The sequence below is a fragment of the Ahaetulla prasina genome, chromosome 2, assembly GCF_028640845.1.
Source record: "Ahaetulla prasina isolate Xishuangbanna chromosome 2, ASM2864084v1, whole genome shotgun sequence".
NCBI classification, from domain to species: domain Eukaryota; kingdom Metazoa; phylum Chordata; class Lepidosauria; order Squamata; family Colubridae; genus Ahaetulla; species Ahaetulla prasina.
The window spans coordinates 56353705-56372831 of NC_080540.1; the positions used below are offsets into that span (position 1 = coordinate 56353705).

General features: G+C 37.3%; 1 protein-coding gene across 2 annotated transcripts in view; it reads left to right on the top strand.

The window, feature by feature from the left end:
• The window catches only part of GRIP2 (glutamate receptor interacting protein 2), a 181340-nt gene that overhangs the window by 113529 nt on the left and 48684 nt on the right, over positions 1–19127 (top strand). For both annotated transcript variants that reach the window (XM_058166627.1, XM_058166628.1), the window contains exons 13-14: positions 1349–1494; positions 6409–6489. In XM_058166627.1, the coding sequence (XP_058022610.1) occupies positions 1349–1494; positions 6409–6489 (227 nt within the window). The remainder of the gene's footprint in view (positions 1–1348; positions 1495–6408; positions 6490–19127) is intronic.

Below are 19127 nucleotides of genomic sequence, written 5' to 3' on the forward strand. Positions count from 1 at the left end.
TTGCTTAATGAACTCATGATTCACTTAATGATTGCTTCAAAAATGGTTTAAAAAAATCAGAGCAAGTCACATGGATCCCTTGATTTATGACTGCAGTGACTTTTGATCAAAATCCCAGTTGTAGTTGTGTTTGTAAGTCGAGGGCCACCTGTAATTCTTTTTGTTTTTTCTTCTGTTCCTGCTATCCCAAGTCTTCAAATGCAGAATTATCAATACAATAAATGTAAAACAACATTGTATAAAAATATATATCTTAAAACAATACAATACTGACTTGGAAGTTGAATCATGGCAACTGGACTTTTTTTCCCTTTTTGGTTTGAAACATTTTGCTGCTTATCCAGGTAGCTTCTTCAGTCTTATATATAGAAATATAGCACTAGTTTTTCAAACTATTAAGGAACACAAGGGTATATTGGGCTTCAAGGGGGAAAATAGGAAGGGGAAAAAAGTTAGCTGATTTGCTGAAGCACTGAAGCGACCTGAATAAGCTGCAACTTGCAATACTGCACATATCATGAAGCTTTTGGTATCATTAGTCAATGACAGTGGGGTCAAGAATGGCTAATTGGATTGCTGTAAGATTAAAGTGTGCTTCAAAGCAGCTTTCATGTAACACTGAAGTTAGTTTTAATGTATCTTTGGATATGTAGAAAGTCATGGAGAAACGATGTAGAAGTAGTTATGAAAACAAAAGCACGTGTTGAACCCAGGAAGTAGGAGCATTAGAAAGAAGCTCAGATAGGTTCCAACCTAATTCACTGCAGTAGAAGAGATGTGGTGGCTCAGTGGCTAAGACCTTGAGCTTGTCGATCGAAAGGTCGGCAGTTCAGCGATTTGAATCCCTAGTGCCTCATAACAGGGTGAGCTCCCGTTGCTTGTCCCAGCTTCTGCCAACCTAGCAGTTCAAAAGCACATAAAAAATGCAAGTAGAACAATAGAGACCACCTTTGGTGGGAAGGTAACAATGTTCCATGTGCCTTTGGCATTTAGTAATGCTGGCCACATGACCATGGAGACTTCTCTGGACAGAACTGGCTCTTCAGTTTTGAAACAGAGATGAGCACCGCCCCCTAGAGTCGGGAATGACTAGTACATATTTGCAAGGGAAACCTTTACCTTAGAAAAGATTGGGAAGGGAAAGCCCTATCAGATTTTGAAGGTATTACAGGTTGTCCATCCACATGTATGAATCCTCTCTTATTTGACTGTCTCAAATATGTATGCTTTCATATTGGATTCCCGATCAGTCTTGTTCTTTGAGGTCATGGGAAAGGGGCTACATAGTCTTGATAAATGGCCTTTTCTCTTGACTTCTCCCAACCTCCTTCATCACTCTTCATTAAAGGTGTGGCCTTCTACAAGTTGGAGACAGAGTACTTTCCATCAACAGCATTGCAACTGAAGATGGGACAATGGAGGAAGCCAACCAGCTGTTGCGGGATGCAGCACTTACGAATAAAGTCGTGTTAGAGATTGAATTTGATGTGGCAGGTATGGATATTTTTTTCTACTTAAACCCGATTTTCTTTTTAATTACGTTGCTTTGTTTTCAATATAGTTAGCAGCAGTATAGAACAGTAGGTGACCAGATTATTTTTTAGTGACCCAGAGACCAGACATGATGCATGATCTTGATGTATTGGTCAACTTTATATTGATTTCTGAAGCCAGAACCAATGTATGCCATATATAAAGTTCCAAATTTGTTTCAATAGTTACCCTGTTTTCCCCAAAATAAGACATCCCCTGATAATAAGGCCAATCGGGCTTTTGAGCACCTAGCAATAAGGCCAAGTGCTTATTTCAGGGTTCAGAAAAATATAACACAGAGTCTTATTTTCAGGGAAACATGGTACACGGATGTACATTAAGAGAAGTTAAGTAGTCTGCTTAAGAGAAAGATAATCAAATAATGGCAAAGCAATGTTTTGAGCAGATAAAGTGCCAGAATTCTTCAGATGGCATATAGTTTAGTTGGAAAGTACCTCAGACTGGTAAAATTTATGTTGATTAGAAGTAAGTTATTTGTGAATAGTCTGATTCTGTCTAAAAAAACTCACTTGTTTTTAGGAGAAATAAGTAACTTTTTCCAATTTTCTGACTCAGATCAGTTCACTGGACATAGGAATGAGATAAAGTATACAGGTAGCCCTTGACTTACTACCACAATTAGGACAAGAATTTCCATTGCTAAAGAACGGAGTAGTTAAACGGGCAAATAACTAGTTAAGTGAATTGCATAGTCATTAAGAAAATTCAGCTTCCCCCATTGACTTCGTTTGTCAGAAACCAGCTGGGAAGGTCACCAATGGCTATCACATGACCCCAGGATATAAATACATGCCAATTGCCAAGTGCCTGAATTATGATCATGTGACCATGGGAATTGCTGCAATATGAGGATTGGTTGTCTCTTTTTTCAATGCTGTTGAAATTTTTCACAGTCACTAAATGGATGTTTTTAAATTGAGGACTTAGTTTCTTCTATCATTGGCAATATTTATTATGTCTATGGATATGAAGTACTCCTTTCACACGCTACTACGAATTTCTGGATCAAGGATAAGAGATGATGACCACACAAGGTTTCTTGGTGAACTTCATGATGGCCGGCAACTGTATTTGGATCTTCCTGATTTTAATTAGCACTTTTACAATTTATTTATTTATTTATTTATTATTTAGATTTTTATACCGCCCTTCTCCCGAAGGACTCAGGGCGGTGTACAGCCAGATTAAAACAGAACAATATACAGATTAAAACCATAGTTAAAATAACATATTCTATGAATGGCCGAAAATTAAAACCGTCAAATTTGACCCATCAATAAAATACACCAGTTAAAATTATTAAAATTTAAAAATTTAAAAATTTAGAATATTAAAATTAAGCCAGTCCCGCTTGAATAAACAAGTACATTTTCAATTGCACTATGTTGTAACTAACAAAGGTGGAAAAGTATTATTCAGAGTCAATTAATGTGATTGTGTTTAGGTATAGGAGACACCCAGTGTCACTGGGACACTTATATAGCTCCAGTTCTCTTGTCAGTAAATGGGAACACATCTGGCACAGGAATGTTACCGCAGCGCCTCCATTCTCCATGTTCTCAGCTGCTGGCCCCTTTCAGGCTGCTCCTGTCACTAGATAATAGTCAAAGCTCTGGTGTTCTATAGTTGTAAAACTAAAAATGGCTAAATCTCAGGAGGAAACTAATAACTTCTTACTTAATTTGGTCTTGTTAAAACAACTGGGATTTTATAAAATAAAATTATAATTGTAGTATAAATTGTAGTATCACCGGCTATAAATTGTAGTATCACCGGCTATGGCAAACCTCCTTCCCAGGCTGAAGGTAATCAACAACTGGCAGATGACCTGAATGAGTTTTACTGCAGGTTTGAAAGGAAACTACAGCCACCTATCTCCACAACCCCCATCTCAGACACACCAACAACAGCCAAGCCTCCTACAACTGACCCCATTTCATTGGGTTCACAACCCCTAGTGATCACAGAAAAGGAAGTGCAGGACCTATTTCACAGACAAAAGCCAGGAAAAGCGCCAGGCCCAGACAAGATAACTCCTTCTTGCTTAAAAGTCTGTGCTGACCAATTGGCCCCCATCTTCACCCATATTTTCAATAAATCACTAGAGATGTGCTATGTTCCTTCTTGCTTCAAACGCTCTACCATCATCCCAGTGAAGCCCACCATCAAGGAACTGAATGACTACAGACCAGTTGCTCTAACATCTGTAGTCATGAAAACCTTTGAAAGGCTAGTGCTTTCCTACCTGAAAACCATCACGAATCCGCTTTTAGACCCCTTGCAATTTGCATACCGAGCAAATAGATCAACAGATGATGCTGTTAATATGGCTCTGCACTACATCCTACAACATCTTGAGTCTCCAAAGACCTATGCAAGGGTCCTCTTTGTAGACTTTAGTTCAGCATTCAATACCATCATTCCAGACATTCTTCTAACTAAGCTAAACCAGCTACAGGTACCGGAACAGACTTGTAAGTGGATCACAAGCTTCCTAACAAACAGGAAGCAGCAGGTGAAGCTAAGCAAGATCACATCAAATACCTGTACAATTAGCACAGGGGCCCCCCAAGGCTGTGTGCTCTCCCCACTTCTCTTCTCTCTGTATACCAATGACTGCATCTCCAATGATCCATCTGTTAAGCTACTGAAGTTCGCAGATGATACAACAGTGATTGGTCTCATTCGAGACAATGACGAATCCATATAGACGAGAGGTCGAACGACTAGCCTTGTGGTGCAACCAAAACAATCTGGAACTGAACACACTCAAAACCGTAGAAATGGTGGTAGATTTTAGGAAAACCCTTCCATACTTCCACCTCTCACAATACTTGACAACACAGTATCAACAGTAGAAACCTTCAAATTTCTGGGTTCTATCATATCGCAAGATCTCAAATGGACAGCTAACATCAAAGCATCATTAAAAAAGGACAACAAAGAATGTTCTTTCTGCGCCAACTCAGTAAGGTCAAACTGCCCAAGGAGCTGCTGATCCAATTCTACAGAGGAATTATTGAGTCTGTCATTTGCACCTCTATAACTGTCTGGTTCGGTTCTGCAACCCAACAAGAAAAACACAGACTTCAGAGGATAATTAGAACTGCAGAAAAAATAATTGCTACCAACTTGCCTTCCATTGAGGACCTGTATACTGCACGAATCAAGAAGAGGGCCGTGAAAATATTTGCAGATCCCTCGCATCCTGGACATAAACTGTTTCAACTCCTACCCTCAAAACGACGCTATAGAGCACTGCACACCAGAACAACTAGACACAAGAACAGTTTTTTCCCGAAGGCCATCACTCTGCTAAACAAATAATTCCCTCAACACTGTCAGACTATTTACTGAATCTGCAGTAATTAATTTAATTTAATTAATTTAATTAATCGTTTCATAGTTCCCATCACCAATCTCTTTCCACTTATGACTGTATGACTATAACTTGTTGCTGGCAATCCTTATGATTTATATTGATATATTATCATCAATTGTGTTGTAAATGTTGTACCTTGATGAACGTATCTTTTCTTTTATGTACACTGAGAGCATATGCACCAAGACAAATTCCTTGTGTGTCCAATCACACTTGGCCAATAAAATTCTATTCTATTCTATTCTAAAGTCATAGAATCTGAGCTGCAAAGCCCTAAAAAAAGTATTTCAAATTGGTGAGGCCAAGAAAGGGAAGAAGAAATCACTTGCATACAACTTTTTCTTTCAGAAATGATGTAAATTAGAGCATTTATCTCTTAGGTGCCGATCTACAAAAATACTGAATATATTTAGACAGTTTAGGACCCTCCTTTCTGCATGCTATATATACATAATGCTGCATATGCTATATATACATCAACATTAATCTAATAAAAGCCTTTATTACACCTACAGTTCAAACAGAAATAAAACTACATGCAAAACGATGTCACATACAATTTTAAATGTACGGATGCTCCTTGTCTTACAATTTGTTTCATAGCCATTTGAAGTTATAATGGCACTGAAAAGAATGGCTGATGACCGTTTTTCACACAATCGTTGCAGCATCCCTATGATCACGGGGTCAAAATTAAGATGCTTAGCAACTGGCATGTACTTATGATGGTTGCCGTGTCCCAGGGTCATGTGATCATCTTTTGCAACCTTCTGACAAGCAAAGTCAATGGGGAAGTCATTGTTAATTCCCTTAACAGCCATGTTACTAACTTAACAACATGTCACTATCTTTAACAGCTGTGGCAAGAAGAGTCATAAAATGGGGCAAACTCACTTAACAACTGTGTTGCTTAGCAATAGAAATGTTGGGCTCAATTGTCATAAGTTGAGGACTACCTGTAAATGTTATCTGTATTAATATTATTCATCACTTGACTATACTGGACTAAATACAGTAGGGAAATATTCATTAAGACACAACTTCTTTTGAGCTATTAGAAAATATTATAGAAAATGTAAGGCAGCTTCATTCATTATGATCTTCCCATTAATTCTGCCCAAAACTATTCTATCTAACAATGTTCTGGAATCCAACATGATCTGGCCCAACTGTCTTGCAGATTTTGATTCCAGTGACAGCAAATCCTACTATGAATAGGAAGGTGTGCATATAGAAAAGCCACTGAAATTTGAGAAGTGACTCATATCAGTGGTATTTCATCAAATACTTTTTCCAATGCCAAAGTAAATTTTGTTCTACACTTTGCACTAAACTTTGTACTTATCTTCATATATTGGAAATTTTAGTACAGGTAGATGGTACATTGAATTTTAGTACAGGTAGACAAAGCAACCAATCCCATGAGCCTCTGGTTTGATCTTGCCCTTTTAATTAGTCTCCTTGCTCCACAGAATCTGTCATTCCAAGCAGTGGTACCTTCCATGTGAAACTACCTAAGAAAAGGGGTGTGGAACTTGGGATTACTATCAGTTGTAAGTATTTCTAAATTACAAGCAGCATTTGCCATTTTCTTTTCTACAAGAGAATGTTCTGAAGATAACTTTCTGCATTAATCTTTTTCAAGGCACATTTGCTCACCAGGTGAGAGAGTCAGTTCCCTCCTAGTGATTGATAATGTCTTCTGATATCATCCAAACATTAATTTGATGATATAGCACTAATGAAGACAAGCTGTATATTGGTTTACAATGGTTGGGTCTCCCCGGCAAGATTTTCTAAATCATGTTCACAAGAACTCCTAAGAGTTTCAGATCAGTTTCAGTGGTGCTCATTTCCAAATTGATAATAACTTTTTTAAAAGTTAGATTTATATTTTGCCTCTTTCTAGGAGTCCTTAGGGTTCATGTGTTGCACTTCTTCTTCCAATGTTCCCCATAACAATCTTGTAGGATAGGTTCAACTGAGGAAGTTTAACAGGCCCAAAATCACCCAGTGGTCTTCTCCAGTAGAGGCAAAACTTGAATCTGGATATCTTGGTCCTAAATCAACACTTCAGTCACTAATAACACTTTAATCACTACAGCATATCAACTGCATTGTTTTGAACCAATGCATACTATTTTCTGAAATTCATTTGAAATTCTTCCCTTATTCCCTATTTCAGACAAATTTTAGGAAGTAATAGGTGCTCCCTAAAATTAGTGAAATACCATTGCATTATATTGTATTCCCAGCCTTGCAGCATTGGTAGGATGGAAAGAAGTTTCTGATAAAATACAGCTCTGAACCCAAGTAGAAAATCCTCTCTGAATAGCAGAGTTGTCACTTCTTATTTCCTAACTCACCCATTCTGAGGGAAATGTAATTGAATGGATTATAAAACAAATGTTATGCTTTAAAGTGATGTTCCTGTTCAGATCATCAATTGGTCAGCTGTGCTATCCGAAAGAATATTCTGTTCTTCTCCCATCAGTATTCTAACTGCAAGTATCTGTAGGGTATTTCCATGCATATGAGAATTTTCATGTACACTTTTATTGGTATTTCTGCAAACAATAACGTTCCCCCAGTATCACTGAAGTTTCCCCCTTCTTAATGAATAATGGTACTTGGATTATAGAAGGATTGGAATCTGATGGATGACAACTTCTGTTAAAATATATAATGGTACTAGAAAATGATGTACAGCATTTGAAAACATAGACTCAATTATTACTAAATAACCTTTACCCCAATAATACATACGTTTAACTGAGAATCAAAGAAGCTGATTGAAGGTTAAAAAGCTGTGAATAGATTAAAACACTTTAATGAGAACTTGGTTGCAGTAGCTTGTTCAATGTCTGCTTGGGAGAGGTATAATTGAAAGTTATGATTTTCTCCAATAGTCATCAAGGCCTTTCACCCTTGTAATATAATGTGTAGAAAAGTATCTGAATTTATCACTGGGTCAAGGGAATTCAAATATCTGCTTTTAATGTGACAAAACTTTCATGTAATAATGTCAGATTCCATAGGACACAGTATATTTCAGGGGCAGGAAAGTCAGCTGGGGCTTTCATCTTTCCTGGATAATGAGCATGAATTCCTAACCCCAAGAGTTGAACAATAGCAAAACAAAATGGATTTTCTCTCATTAAACTGGACTATTAATCAAAAATCTCTGATCCTTCTCAGAGGTCTTGGGAGGTTTTCGAATGAAACTGGTTGCATTTAGAATTTTAACCACTCAGTGAATGCATGTATTTGTTCATTTGCTGTTATAGTTGAGGATATAAAAAAAATTGGAGAATAAATGGATGCAGCTTGATTTAAAAACCTTAGTAGCCTTTAAACATATTTTCATTTACAACATTTACTCTTGAGTAAACAGACATTCTGAAGCAGTAATTGATTTATAGGCAGACTGCTGTTCTTTTGTAATTTGAACCTTAAACGTATTTTTTCCTTTGCATATTTTTCCTCAGCTCTTCAATTTTGAGGGGAGGGGGATTTAAAATTGTCCTTTCCAGTCTGATTATTTTTCTTTTTTGAAATGTGATCATAGTTGTGTTAAACTTGGTTTCAGCACACACATTTCCCCAATGCTTCATGTTTCAATCAGTAGTGGAAGATGTTTTATGACTGGCTATGTCAATGATGCATGTGAATTATATGCTCAAACCTCCTCAGGGGGAAATCTCCCCCATCTAAGTCATTATATATTTTAATAAAAACTGGGCATGCGTGTAGAGAAATATCATCGATCATGTCATGAATCAGAAGCTGTCTGTCTTCCTGCAGACTGTGAAAGCCTCTCTTTGAGGCAGGATATTAAATAAGAGCATCAACCATCTTGTCTCTTGTTTGGGGCTAGAGGTGATTTCAGTAGCTGTAATGGGATATGGAAATGAGCTTTGGAGGCAGAGGGAAGAGCTGCAACCGGGAGAGCAGTCCAGTTGTGGGTTTCACTATTGGTTCAGAACTATGAGTGTGTGTGTGCACATGCTTGCTTCGCTTGCATGTGGTACTTCTGCAGTTCTGCGCATGCGCAGAGCATCTGTGATGAAATCCAGGTGGGTGAGCAGAGCTTCCTGCCACCGCCGGTTCACCAAACCAGGGCGAACCGGTAGAAACCCACCACTGGAGCAGTCAGATTATAGGTAGCTTAACTTGCAGGAGGAATGTGGGCATTGGCAAATGTCTCAGAAGAGACCCTCCCTAGTTTCTTGAGCTGTAAAGATGACCGTGGTGGTGTGGGAGACTTACAAGATTGATGTCAGCCTTACAAAGTAGTCCAGAAAGGAAGCACACCCATATGAACTAATTCTACTTTATTGTGTGATTCTTGCCAGTACGTTTCTCCCCCATTGCCATTCATTCTGTAAGCTATGTTTCCTCGTATTTGACCGTTACCCTGACTATAGCTCTAAGGTCACTCCCACACACCATTAGAGTAGCTGAAGTCTTTCTTCTCATAGGAGTCTCTTTGAACCCTTGTGAGGTTAATTATTATGGTTGATACTGAGTGTCTAGTAGGTTGAATTATGACATTGAGAACCTTGTGAGCTTGGTTAGTATAATGTGTGAAAAAGGGAAGCCTTTCTAGGCAACAATAAAAGAGAAATGACTGGTAGAAGGGTGATCTTATTGGTCATTGAGACTCTTTTTACTCGTTTTGTCAAAAGAAGGAATGATAGGATTTAAGGAAATTTTAAATAGAAATATATATAATATATTTGTAATATATATTCAAAAGTCAGTTTGGTGTATTCTCCAATTTTTTTCTCTTCAAGAATATATTGACTTCCGCTTGGCGCCACCTTTCTCGCTGGGTGCTAATTTATGGCACTCCGCACTGGATATGGTAAAAGCCGGTGAAAACAGCAACGAACAGCTGTTCCCGGCTTCAATTTCCCTCTCTGGTTGAAAGAGAGAGAAAGAGCAGGGGGGAGAGTGGTAGATTCCCCTCGGGGCTTTGTTTTTGTTATGCAAAGTCCCAAAAGGTCGAATCCCATTGAATCCTCCTTTAATCTCCAGTATTCAGCGCGCTCCTGCAAAAGCAGGAAAAGAGGAAGGTGTCCACTTCTGCTAACAATTGATTTCTTTTTGTGGATTTCTATAAGCAGACGGAAGAAGCATGAGTGAACAATTATTGGTTTGCAAGTATTTTTGATTTCCTGACTTCCACCTTCTTTAAAAAGAGAAATTTTTTCCCCCTTCCTTTAACTGTTTAAAATGGCGTTTGAGACCAACTGAAAGTAGAGCGATAAAGGAAAGGGAAAGGAAAGGAGCCTTGCTGCGAAATCGAAACTGAATGGAGATTTTAACTTATTGTGTTGGACTGTGGATTGTTGGATTATATTACGTTGTTTAAGTATTTTATAAGGGGATTTTCAGCAAGAACTTTGCCATGAAGGTTCTTTCAGAAGAATGGATTCGTGACTTTATACAGGATTACACAGAAAGAATGTATTTAATTATTCAAAAATACGAATTGATAAAAAATGGGGACGTTTTGGATGAGAGCTTGGAGGAAATTAACCAGTGTAATCAGGACTTGGAAAATGGAATGGAGGAGATACAAACAAAAGTGGATAAATATGAAGATATGATCGTGAATAAACAAGTTGATGTAAAGAAGTTTCCTTTAAATAGTTTGGATGAAATGCCTGAATTTGTGCTACAGGAGGCTGTCTCGAACCGAAAAACTCACAGGGTTAATGCTTTCCAAGAGTTCTCTTTTTGGACTGATGGAATATACGGCAGTAATTTGTGGATTCTTGGACATAAAGAACTACTAGGAAATATGGTGACTGACTTTTCAAAAGGAGTAATGAAGATAGAGATTAATGCATCAAAAAAAATGACAAGAGACAAAAGTATTATCCTTGAAACAAGGTTGTTTTGAAATATTAACAGACAAAAATATTAGTGTCCCTGAAAGACAATATGTGAGGAAGATCTGGAAGAAATGGGTTGATTATATGTTTTATATCTATCATAAAAGACTAGGTATTTGGATTTATACTGGATTTTGACGAGGAAGGACTAAAGTTGAATAGATATTGTAATTTTCTGTATTGAAATTTTATAATGTGTTGTACTGAATTTTAAATAGAATATTCTTGAAAGATCTTATGTAAGAAAGACCTGGGGGGAAAATTATATGGTTATAGAAGCTATAAGGGAGATATTCTCTGAATTGGATTGGATTTTTATGCTTTAGCTGGTTTTAAATACTTTAGGATTAATTTGTTCTATTGATTTATATATTTTATTACTGTTAATTGTTAATTTTTTGAAGGATTTTGGTTATGTTAGGAGGAAGTCAGAGCTAGAGAGGGAAAATTGGTATAATAGTTTTGGGGAAAAATTTTCTTAGCATATGTTTGTTTTATTTTTAACTATACCTTGTGCTTCTTCTGGGAAGTCAGGGGGGAGGGGATTAGTGAAGGGAGGGGGGTTGGGGGGAAAGGGGGGGATTTTTTTTTTGTAAAACTTTTTGAATAAATAAAAAAAAAGAATATATTAATTTCTAGACATGTGACTTTTTTTTAATCAACAAGGCCTAATGATTTTTTTAATCATTAAGGCCTAATGATTTTTATATATAGTATTCCGTTTATGTGGAGAAACATTTTAAAAATCTTTTTGAAAAATAGATTTAATTTTTTCTCTCAACATATAAATCTGTGCCATCTATAACAAGATTATTTAAAGACTCATTTAATCTTTCCATTACCATATAATCCATCCTTAATCTACATAAAGTCAAACAAAGAATGAGGTGTTACATTTTGAAGGATTTCTGAGTCCAACATTTCTATTCCTTAGCACTGGTTTTGTTTTGTTTTGTTTTTTTACTAAATGGAAGAAAATATAAATGAAAGCTGTTGATTTTTCTCTAGTTTCTCCAAAGTAATTAAATCCAAGCTACAAAATAAGACATCTTAAACTTAGGCTGGTACTTGGAATACAAATTTATTTCCTTAAAAAACGTGGGTGGTATTTGATTCCCTTTGGTAGGCAAAACAAGACAGCTGTAGTTTGGCACATGATTTCTCTGTGCCTCCTGCTTGCTGTGAGCAACAAATTATAAGTATATCTTGCAAATATATTATATCATACAGAGAAGAAGAGACCAATAAAGGAGAATATTTGTAGCTCAGGATTGATATAAGGGATCCTTGGTGCTCTCTGAGCTTGCTTGTTTCCTTGCAGACGTTTCATTACCCTAACTAGGTAACATCATCAGTGGTAGTAAGGAGTGCTGTCTGCTGTCAGTTTATATTCTGGTGACTTGCCTGTCTGTGGGGGTGGGGTGGTCTTAGAGATTCTTTGGTTGGGTTGTGTACTGATGACTCTTTGGCAGTTTCTTGATTGGGATGTTGTTTACTTAAAGTTGGTCTAAAATTAACCCCTGAGTTAATCTGTGCTCATCTGGGTACTGATTAATGGTGGAGAGGTTCTGGAGTCTTTTTGTTCTCTTTGGACTGGTTGATTGTCTCTTTTACCTTCCTACTTACTTTCCCTACTGGTTCACAAATGTGCGTGCACCCCATGCATGCTCCCTTTGCTCACACACGCCGTCATCTGCGCGTGCGTAAAGCCTTCTGCGCATGCACAGGGGTTGAAAACTGGCACAAAAAAGGGACGTCATGATGTCCACGCGGGTGGGCGGGGCTTCATGCAGTCAGCCCTACTGAATCGCACAATCTGGATAGAACCGGCTGAATTTCACCCCTGCTATAGATGTTGTTAATATCTATGTGTCTACAGTAGTGGCCAAAATTATGGAAACCTTTTGGGAAAAGTGTATTTTTGAGGTTTGATGGCTAATAACACCACTTTTTTGGGGAATAGTACCCTAAAATTATATATCAATGGAAAGATAATGTAATCAAGAATGTAATATAACAACGTTTGTTCAATTATCTGTATTCTAGGAAAAGTTATAGCCAAATAACCAGAAAAACAGTTTTTTCCCTAAGTATCACTCTGCTAAACAAATAATTCCCTCAACACTGTCAAACTATTTACTAAATCTGCACTACTATTAATCTTCTCATCGTTCCCATCACCCATCTCCTTCCACTTATGACTGTAATTTTGTTGCTTGTATCCTTACGATTTATACTGATATTGATTGCTTCCTGATTGCTTATTTGTACCCTATGACTATCATTAAGTGTTGTATCATTGTGTTAAATTTGTACCCTATGACTATCATTAAGTGTCGTATCATTAAGTGTTAAATTTGTACCCTATGACTATCATTAAGTGTTGTAAGTTTTGTACCTTGATAAAGGTATCTTTTCTTTTATGTACACTGAGAGCATATGCACCAAGACAAATACTTTGTGTGTCCAATCATACTTGGCCAATAAAAATTCTATTCTATTCTATTCTATTCTATTCTATTCTATTCTATTCTATTCTATTCTATTCTATTCTATTCTATTCTATTCTATTCTAAAAAGGAAGCACAATTTGCTTAGGTTGATATCAGGTAGCTTTCCTTCATCTGATTGTAGCCAATGAGCATGAGTGTTTAGAGAGCCAATCAGGTGTCATCTTGTTTTGGCTATGAGCCAATCAGATCACAGTAGGATTCAGTTATTGATGTCATGTTTTGAAGCTGAGAGGAGGACATTTGTCAGTGTGTTATGTGATACCTATCAAGTTGATTGGGGTTTTTTGTGTTCTTTCATTTAGTGAGCTTGTAAAACATAATAAAATTAAAGTAGTTGGTGCAAAGAGTTGAGTGGTCACCCAGAAAGTGATATAAAATATTATTATTAAGTGAACAAGGCTACAATTATAAAGAAATTAGATGAAAAATTTGTGGAAACTTAACCAAAGATGGCATTTCTAAGTTTTTGAAGAGGTATAAGGAGACTCAGTCACTACAAAACCTTACTGCTAAAGCCAGGAAAAGGTGCACAACAGCAAGTGATGATAGAAGAATTAAGAGACTGGGCCTATGTGACAGAAGAAAATCAATCATCTGGGTGTATACAAGATGACATGGCGCAATGTAATGTGAAGTTGAGTGCAAGGACTGTTTGCCACAGACTGCAGGAATTTGGCCTAATATCTAGAATTCCAGGACAAAAAGCCACTTTTATCTCTCAAACAAAGGTTGAAAAGCATTACATTCTTGATTAAATTATCTTTCCATTGATTGTATATCAATGGTACTACTCCAAAAAAAAAAGTGTTATTATCAGCCATCAAACCTCAAAAATACACCTTTGCACAATTTTGGCCACTACTGCTGTATTGATGGCTGATTTGTCAGAGTGCCAGGATTCTAGAAATTCCCTGGCATTTTTGGACTTGGCCTGGTCTAGGAAAAGAAAAGAACCAAAAAGGAGAATGTGTAGCTATTTTGTTAGCTGCTGTTTTGTGTATATTCCTCAAGTTATGGTTCTGCTTGCTAACTTTATTAGTATATTTGTTCTATTTTATTTTGTTGGTTGTATGTTTAATATAGTTATATTACTATTTTGCACTCTGTTTATTTAAATCCTATGAATTATTATTTCAGTAAGATCACACCTGGAATATTGCATCCAGTTTTGGTTGCCACAATATAAATAAGATATTGAGACTCTAGAAAGAGTGCAGAAAAGAGCAGTAAAGATGATTAGAGCCAGGGCTGGAGGCTAAAACATATGAAGAATGTTACAGGAATTGGGTATGTCTAATCTAATGAAAAGAAGGACTAGGAGTGACATGATAGCAATATTTGGGGAGCTACCATTAGAAAGAGGGATTAACCTATTCTATAAGGCGCGGAAGGCATGTCACAAAGTAATGGATGAAAACTAGAACAGAACAGAATAGAATTTTTTATTGGCCAAGTGTGATTGGACACACAAGGAATTTGTCTTGGGGCATATGCTCTCAGTGTACATAAAAGAAAATATACCTTCATCAAGAATTCTAAGGTACAACACTTAATGATAGTCATAGGGTACAAATAAGCAATCAGGAAATAATATCAATATAAATCGTAAGGATACAAGCAACAAAGTTATAGTATGCAGTCATAAGTGGAAGGAGATGGGTGGTGGGAACGATGAGAAGATTAATAGTAATGCAGATTCAGTAAATAGTTTGACAGTGTTGAGGGAATAATTTGTTTAGCAGAGTGATGGCATCCGGGAAAAAACTGTTCTTGTGTCTAGTTGTTCTGTTGTGCAGTGCTCTATAGCGTCATTTTGAGGGTAGGAGTTGAAACAGTTTATGTCCAGGATGTGAGGGTTTGTAAATATTTTCACAGCCCTCTTTTTGACTCGTGCAGTATACAGGTCCTCAATGGAAGGCAGGTTGGTAGTAATTGTTTTTTCTGCAGTTCTAATTATCCTCTGAAGTCTGTGTCTGTCTTGTTGGGTTGCAGAACCAAACCAAACAGTTATAGAGGTGCAGATGACAGATTCAATAATTCCTCTGTAGAACTGGATCAGTAGCTCCTTGGGCAGTTTGAGCTTTCTGAGTTGGTGCAGAAAGAACATTCTTTGTTGTGTTTTTTTTTGAGGTTGGGTGTCCATTTTAGATCTTGCGATATGATAGAACCTAGAAATTTGAAGGTTTTTACTGTTGATACTGTGTTATCTAGTATTGTGAAAGGTGGAAGTATGAGAGGGTTTCTCCTAAAGTATCACCAGATTGTTCTGGTTGCACCATGAGGCTAGTTGTTCAACCTCCCATCTGTATGCGGATTCATCTTTGTCTCGAATGAGACTGATCACTGTTGTGTCATCTGCGAACTTCAGTAGTTTAACAGATGGATCTTTAGAGATGCAGTCATTAGTATACAGAGAGAAGAGAAGAGAAGAGAAGAGAAGAGAAGAGAAGAGAAGAGAAGAGAAGAGAAACTAATCAAGGAGAGAACCAGCTTAGAAATAAGAGGAAATTTCCAATCAGTGAGAACAATTAATTAATAGAATGGCTCACCTCCAGAAGTTATGGATACTCCATCACTGGAGACATTTAAGAAGAGATTGGATAGCCATTTGTCCAAAATGGTATAGAATCTCCTGCTTGAGCAGGGGGTTGGACTACAAGACCTCCAAGGTCCCTTCCAATACTGTTATTCTGTTCAGTGTATGTAACTAGCATGGTCCCTGATTTCAGTGGATTGTGAAATAAATAATACTAAGGCTACAATATTTCCATTTATTCTTAAAATACACACTTCCTCTGATAAAAGTTGAGAGATTCAGCTTTATGGCCCTTAGAGAAAAAGGTTAGCTTACTTTGCTTTAATACTTAGTTTATTGGAAATATGGCTATCACCTTTTCGGGTTACTGCTATCCATTGAAATTGACATAGATTGGGTAAAATGAAGATCTACAATACATCTCAAGCACAAATTGTCCGATATCAGCCTTGCTATAAAATGACTTGATGCCTTCAAAGCCAATCCAAGACATAAGGAAGTAAACCTGAGTGAACAGCAAAGCCAACAGCTTGCCAATGAGAATTTAATTTGACTAATCAGATCTATTAGGGTTAATTGAAAGCTAATTGACTGCTGAGCAAACCTTTTCCCCCTCCAATTTAGGAGAATGTGCTGCTTTGTTTCTGCTTCTTGGGAGGAGTGCTGCAAAATTATCAGTACCATACCAGATTTTCCCCACACAACCTTTCCTTGCAAAATGTCTTCTATGTTTTAAATGATAAACTTGTTTTTGTAAACCTTCCTAATTATATGTGATCATTTTCAAGTAAATTAAATTATTACCAGTTTTGTTGAAGCCTGATCTGAAAACTCTTTAATTATCACAATGCACAATAGCATTCAAAGCCTATACTTTAGATCTAAATTAAATATCAGTAAGCCTATTTGGAAACGGTAATTCACATTGCATCTATAGATGATCCAGATTCTTCATTTACCATGATAGTTGGGTGTGCGTGTGCATTTGCTTTAATTTAACATCTGTAGTCATGAAAACCTTTGAAAGGCTAGTGCTTTCCTACCTGAAAACCATCACGGATCCGCTGTTAGACCCCTTGCAATTTGCATACCGAGCAAATAGATCAACAGATGATGCTGTTAATATGGCTCTGCATACAACCTACAACATCTTGAGTCTCCAAAGACCTATGCAAGGGTCCTTTTTGTAGACTTTAGTTCAGCATTCAATACTATCATTCCAGACATTCTTCTAACTAAACTAAACCAGCTACAGATACCGGAACAGACTTGTAAGTGGATCACAAGCTTCCTAACAAACAGGAAGCAGCAGGTGAAGCTAAGCAAGATCACATCAAATACCTGTACAATTAGCACAGGGGCCCCCCAAGGCTGTGTGCTCTCCCCCCTTCTCTCTGTATACCAATGACTGCATCTCCAATGATCCATCTGTTAAGCTACTGAAGTTCGCAGATGACACAACAGTGATTGGTCTCATTCGAGACAATGACGAATCCGCATATAGACGAGAGGTCGAACAACTAGCCTTGTGGTGCAACCAAAACAATCTGGAACTGAACACACTCAAAACCATAGAAATGGTGGTAGACTTTAGGAGAAACCCTTCCATACTTCCACCTCTCACAATACTAGACAACACAGTATCAACAGTAGAAACCTTCAAATTTCTAGGTTCTATCATATCGCAAGATCTAAATTGGACAGCTAACATCAAAAACATCATTAAAAAAGGACAACAAAGAATGTTCTTTCTGCGCCAACTCAGTAAGCTCAAACTGCCCAAGGAGCTGCTGATCCAGTTCTACAGAGGAATTATTGAGTCTGTCATTTGCACCTCTATAACTGTCTGGTTTGGTTCTGCAACCCAACAAGAAAAACACAGACTTCAGAGGATAATTAGAACTGCAGAAAAAATAATTGCTACCAACCTGCCTTCCATTGAGGACCTATATACTGCACGAATCAAGAAGAGAGCCGTGAAAATATTTACAGACCCCTCGCATCCTGGACATAAACTGTTTCAACTCCTACCCTCAAAACAACGCTATAGAGCACTGCACACCAGAACAACTAGACACAAGAGCAGTTTTTCCCCGAAGGCCATCACTCTGCTAAACAAATAATTCCATCAACACTGTCAAACTATTTACTGAATCTGCACTACTATTAATTTTTTCATAGTTCCCATCACCAATCTCTTTCCACTTATGACTGTATGACTGTAACTTGTTGCTGGCAATCCTTATGATTTATATTGATATACTGATCATCAATTGTGTTGTAAATGTCTTTTCTTTTATGTACACTGAGAGCATATGCACCAAGACAAATTCCTTGTGTGTCCAATCACACTTGGCCAATAAAAAAATTCTATTCTATTCTATTCTATTGTTCACAGGAGATTGTAGACATGTTATCCTATCTGGCAATCACGTGTATTATAACAGAATAAGTATCAGCACAGTCTGGATTTCTGATTTATAGCTATGTTAATTGGAGAACCATTCTTTAAAGCAAGCCTGAATAGGGATCTTTTATGAAGAAAAGCAACTGGACGATTGCTGTTTCCATCTTCTTTGTGCAGCAATTCATTTTCGAAAAATAACGGTGAAAGTATATCAAGTCACTTTGATAAATATAATCATTTACAATAATGATAATCATTATGTGGATTAGGTATACCAGATTTTTCATGAATTCTTGTTTCCACATCTCTCTCTCTCTCTCTCTCTCTCTCTCTCTCTCTCTCTCTCTCTCTCTCTCTCTCTCTCTCTCTCTCTCTCTCTCGCATTTCAACATAGTCATTTCTGAACTGTCTGCCTGTGGCAGCACCCAGACAGGATGTAAATGAAAACTAATTTTCCATCTCTTAGCGTATATTACATTAAATGTCAGTGACAGTTCTGAGCCGACCCACCTTTTCTTCTCCATATTCGATTCACTTTTTATGAAACAATAAGAAAGGGGAACTGATGCTTGCCCAAAATACATGTATTCCATGGGAGATGCTATAGCAAAACGTCAGGAAACCTGAAGAAATGTCTCTTTCATCTACAAAGTCTGCATTCTAACATTTCATTGTGAGTCAGATGTTCCGTTTGGGGGGCACCTCTCAGGATCTGTTTCCATCGAAAGAGTGGTAAGAGGAGGGGTATTCTAGCCCCTTTACTTTTTAATTTGTACCTCAGTTCCATAATTTAGGCTCTCTTAAGCATTGCTATCCAATATTAGCCGATCAA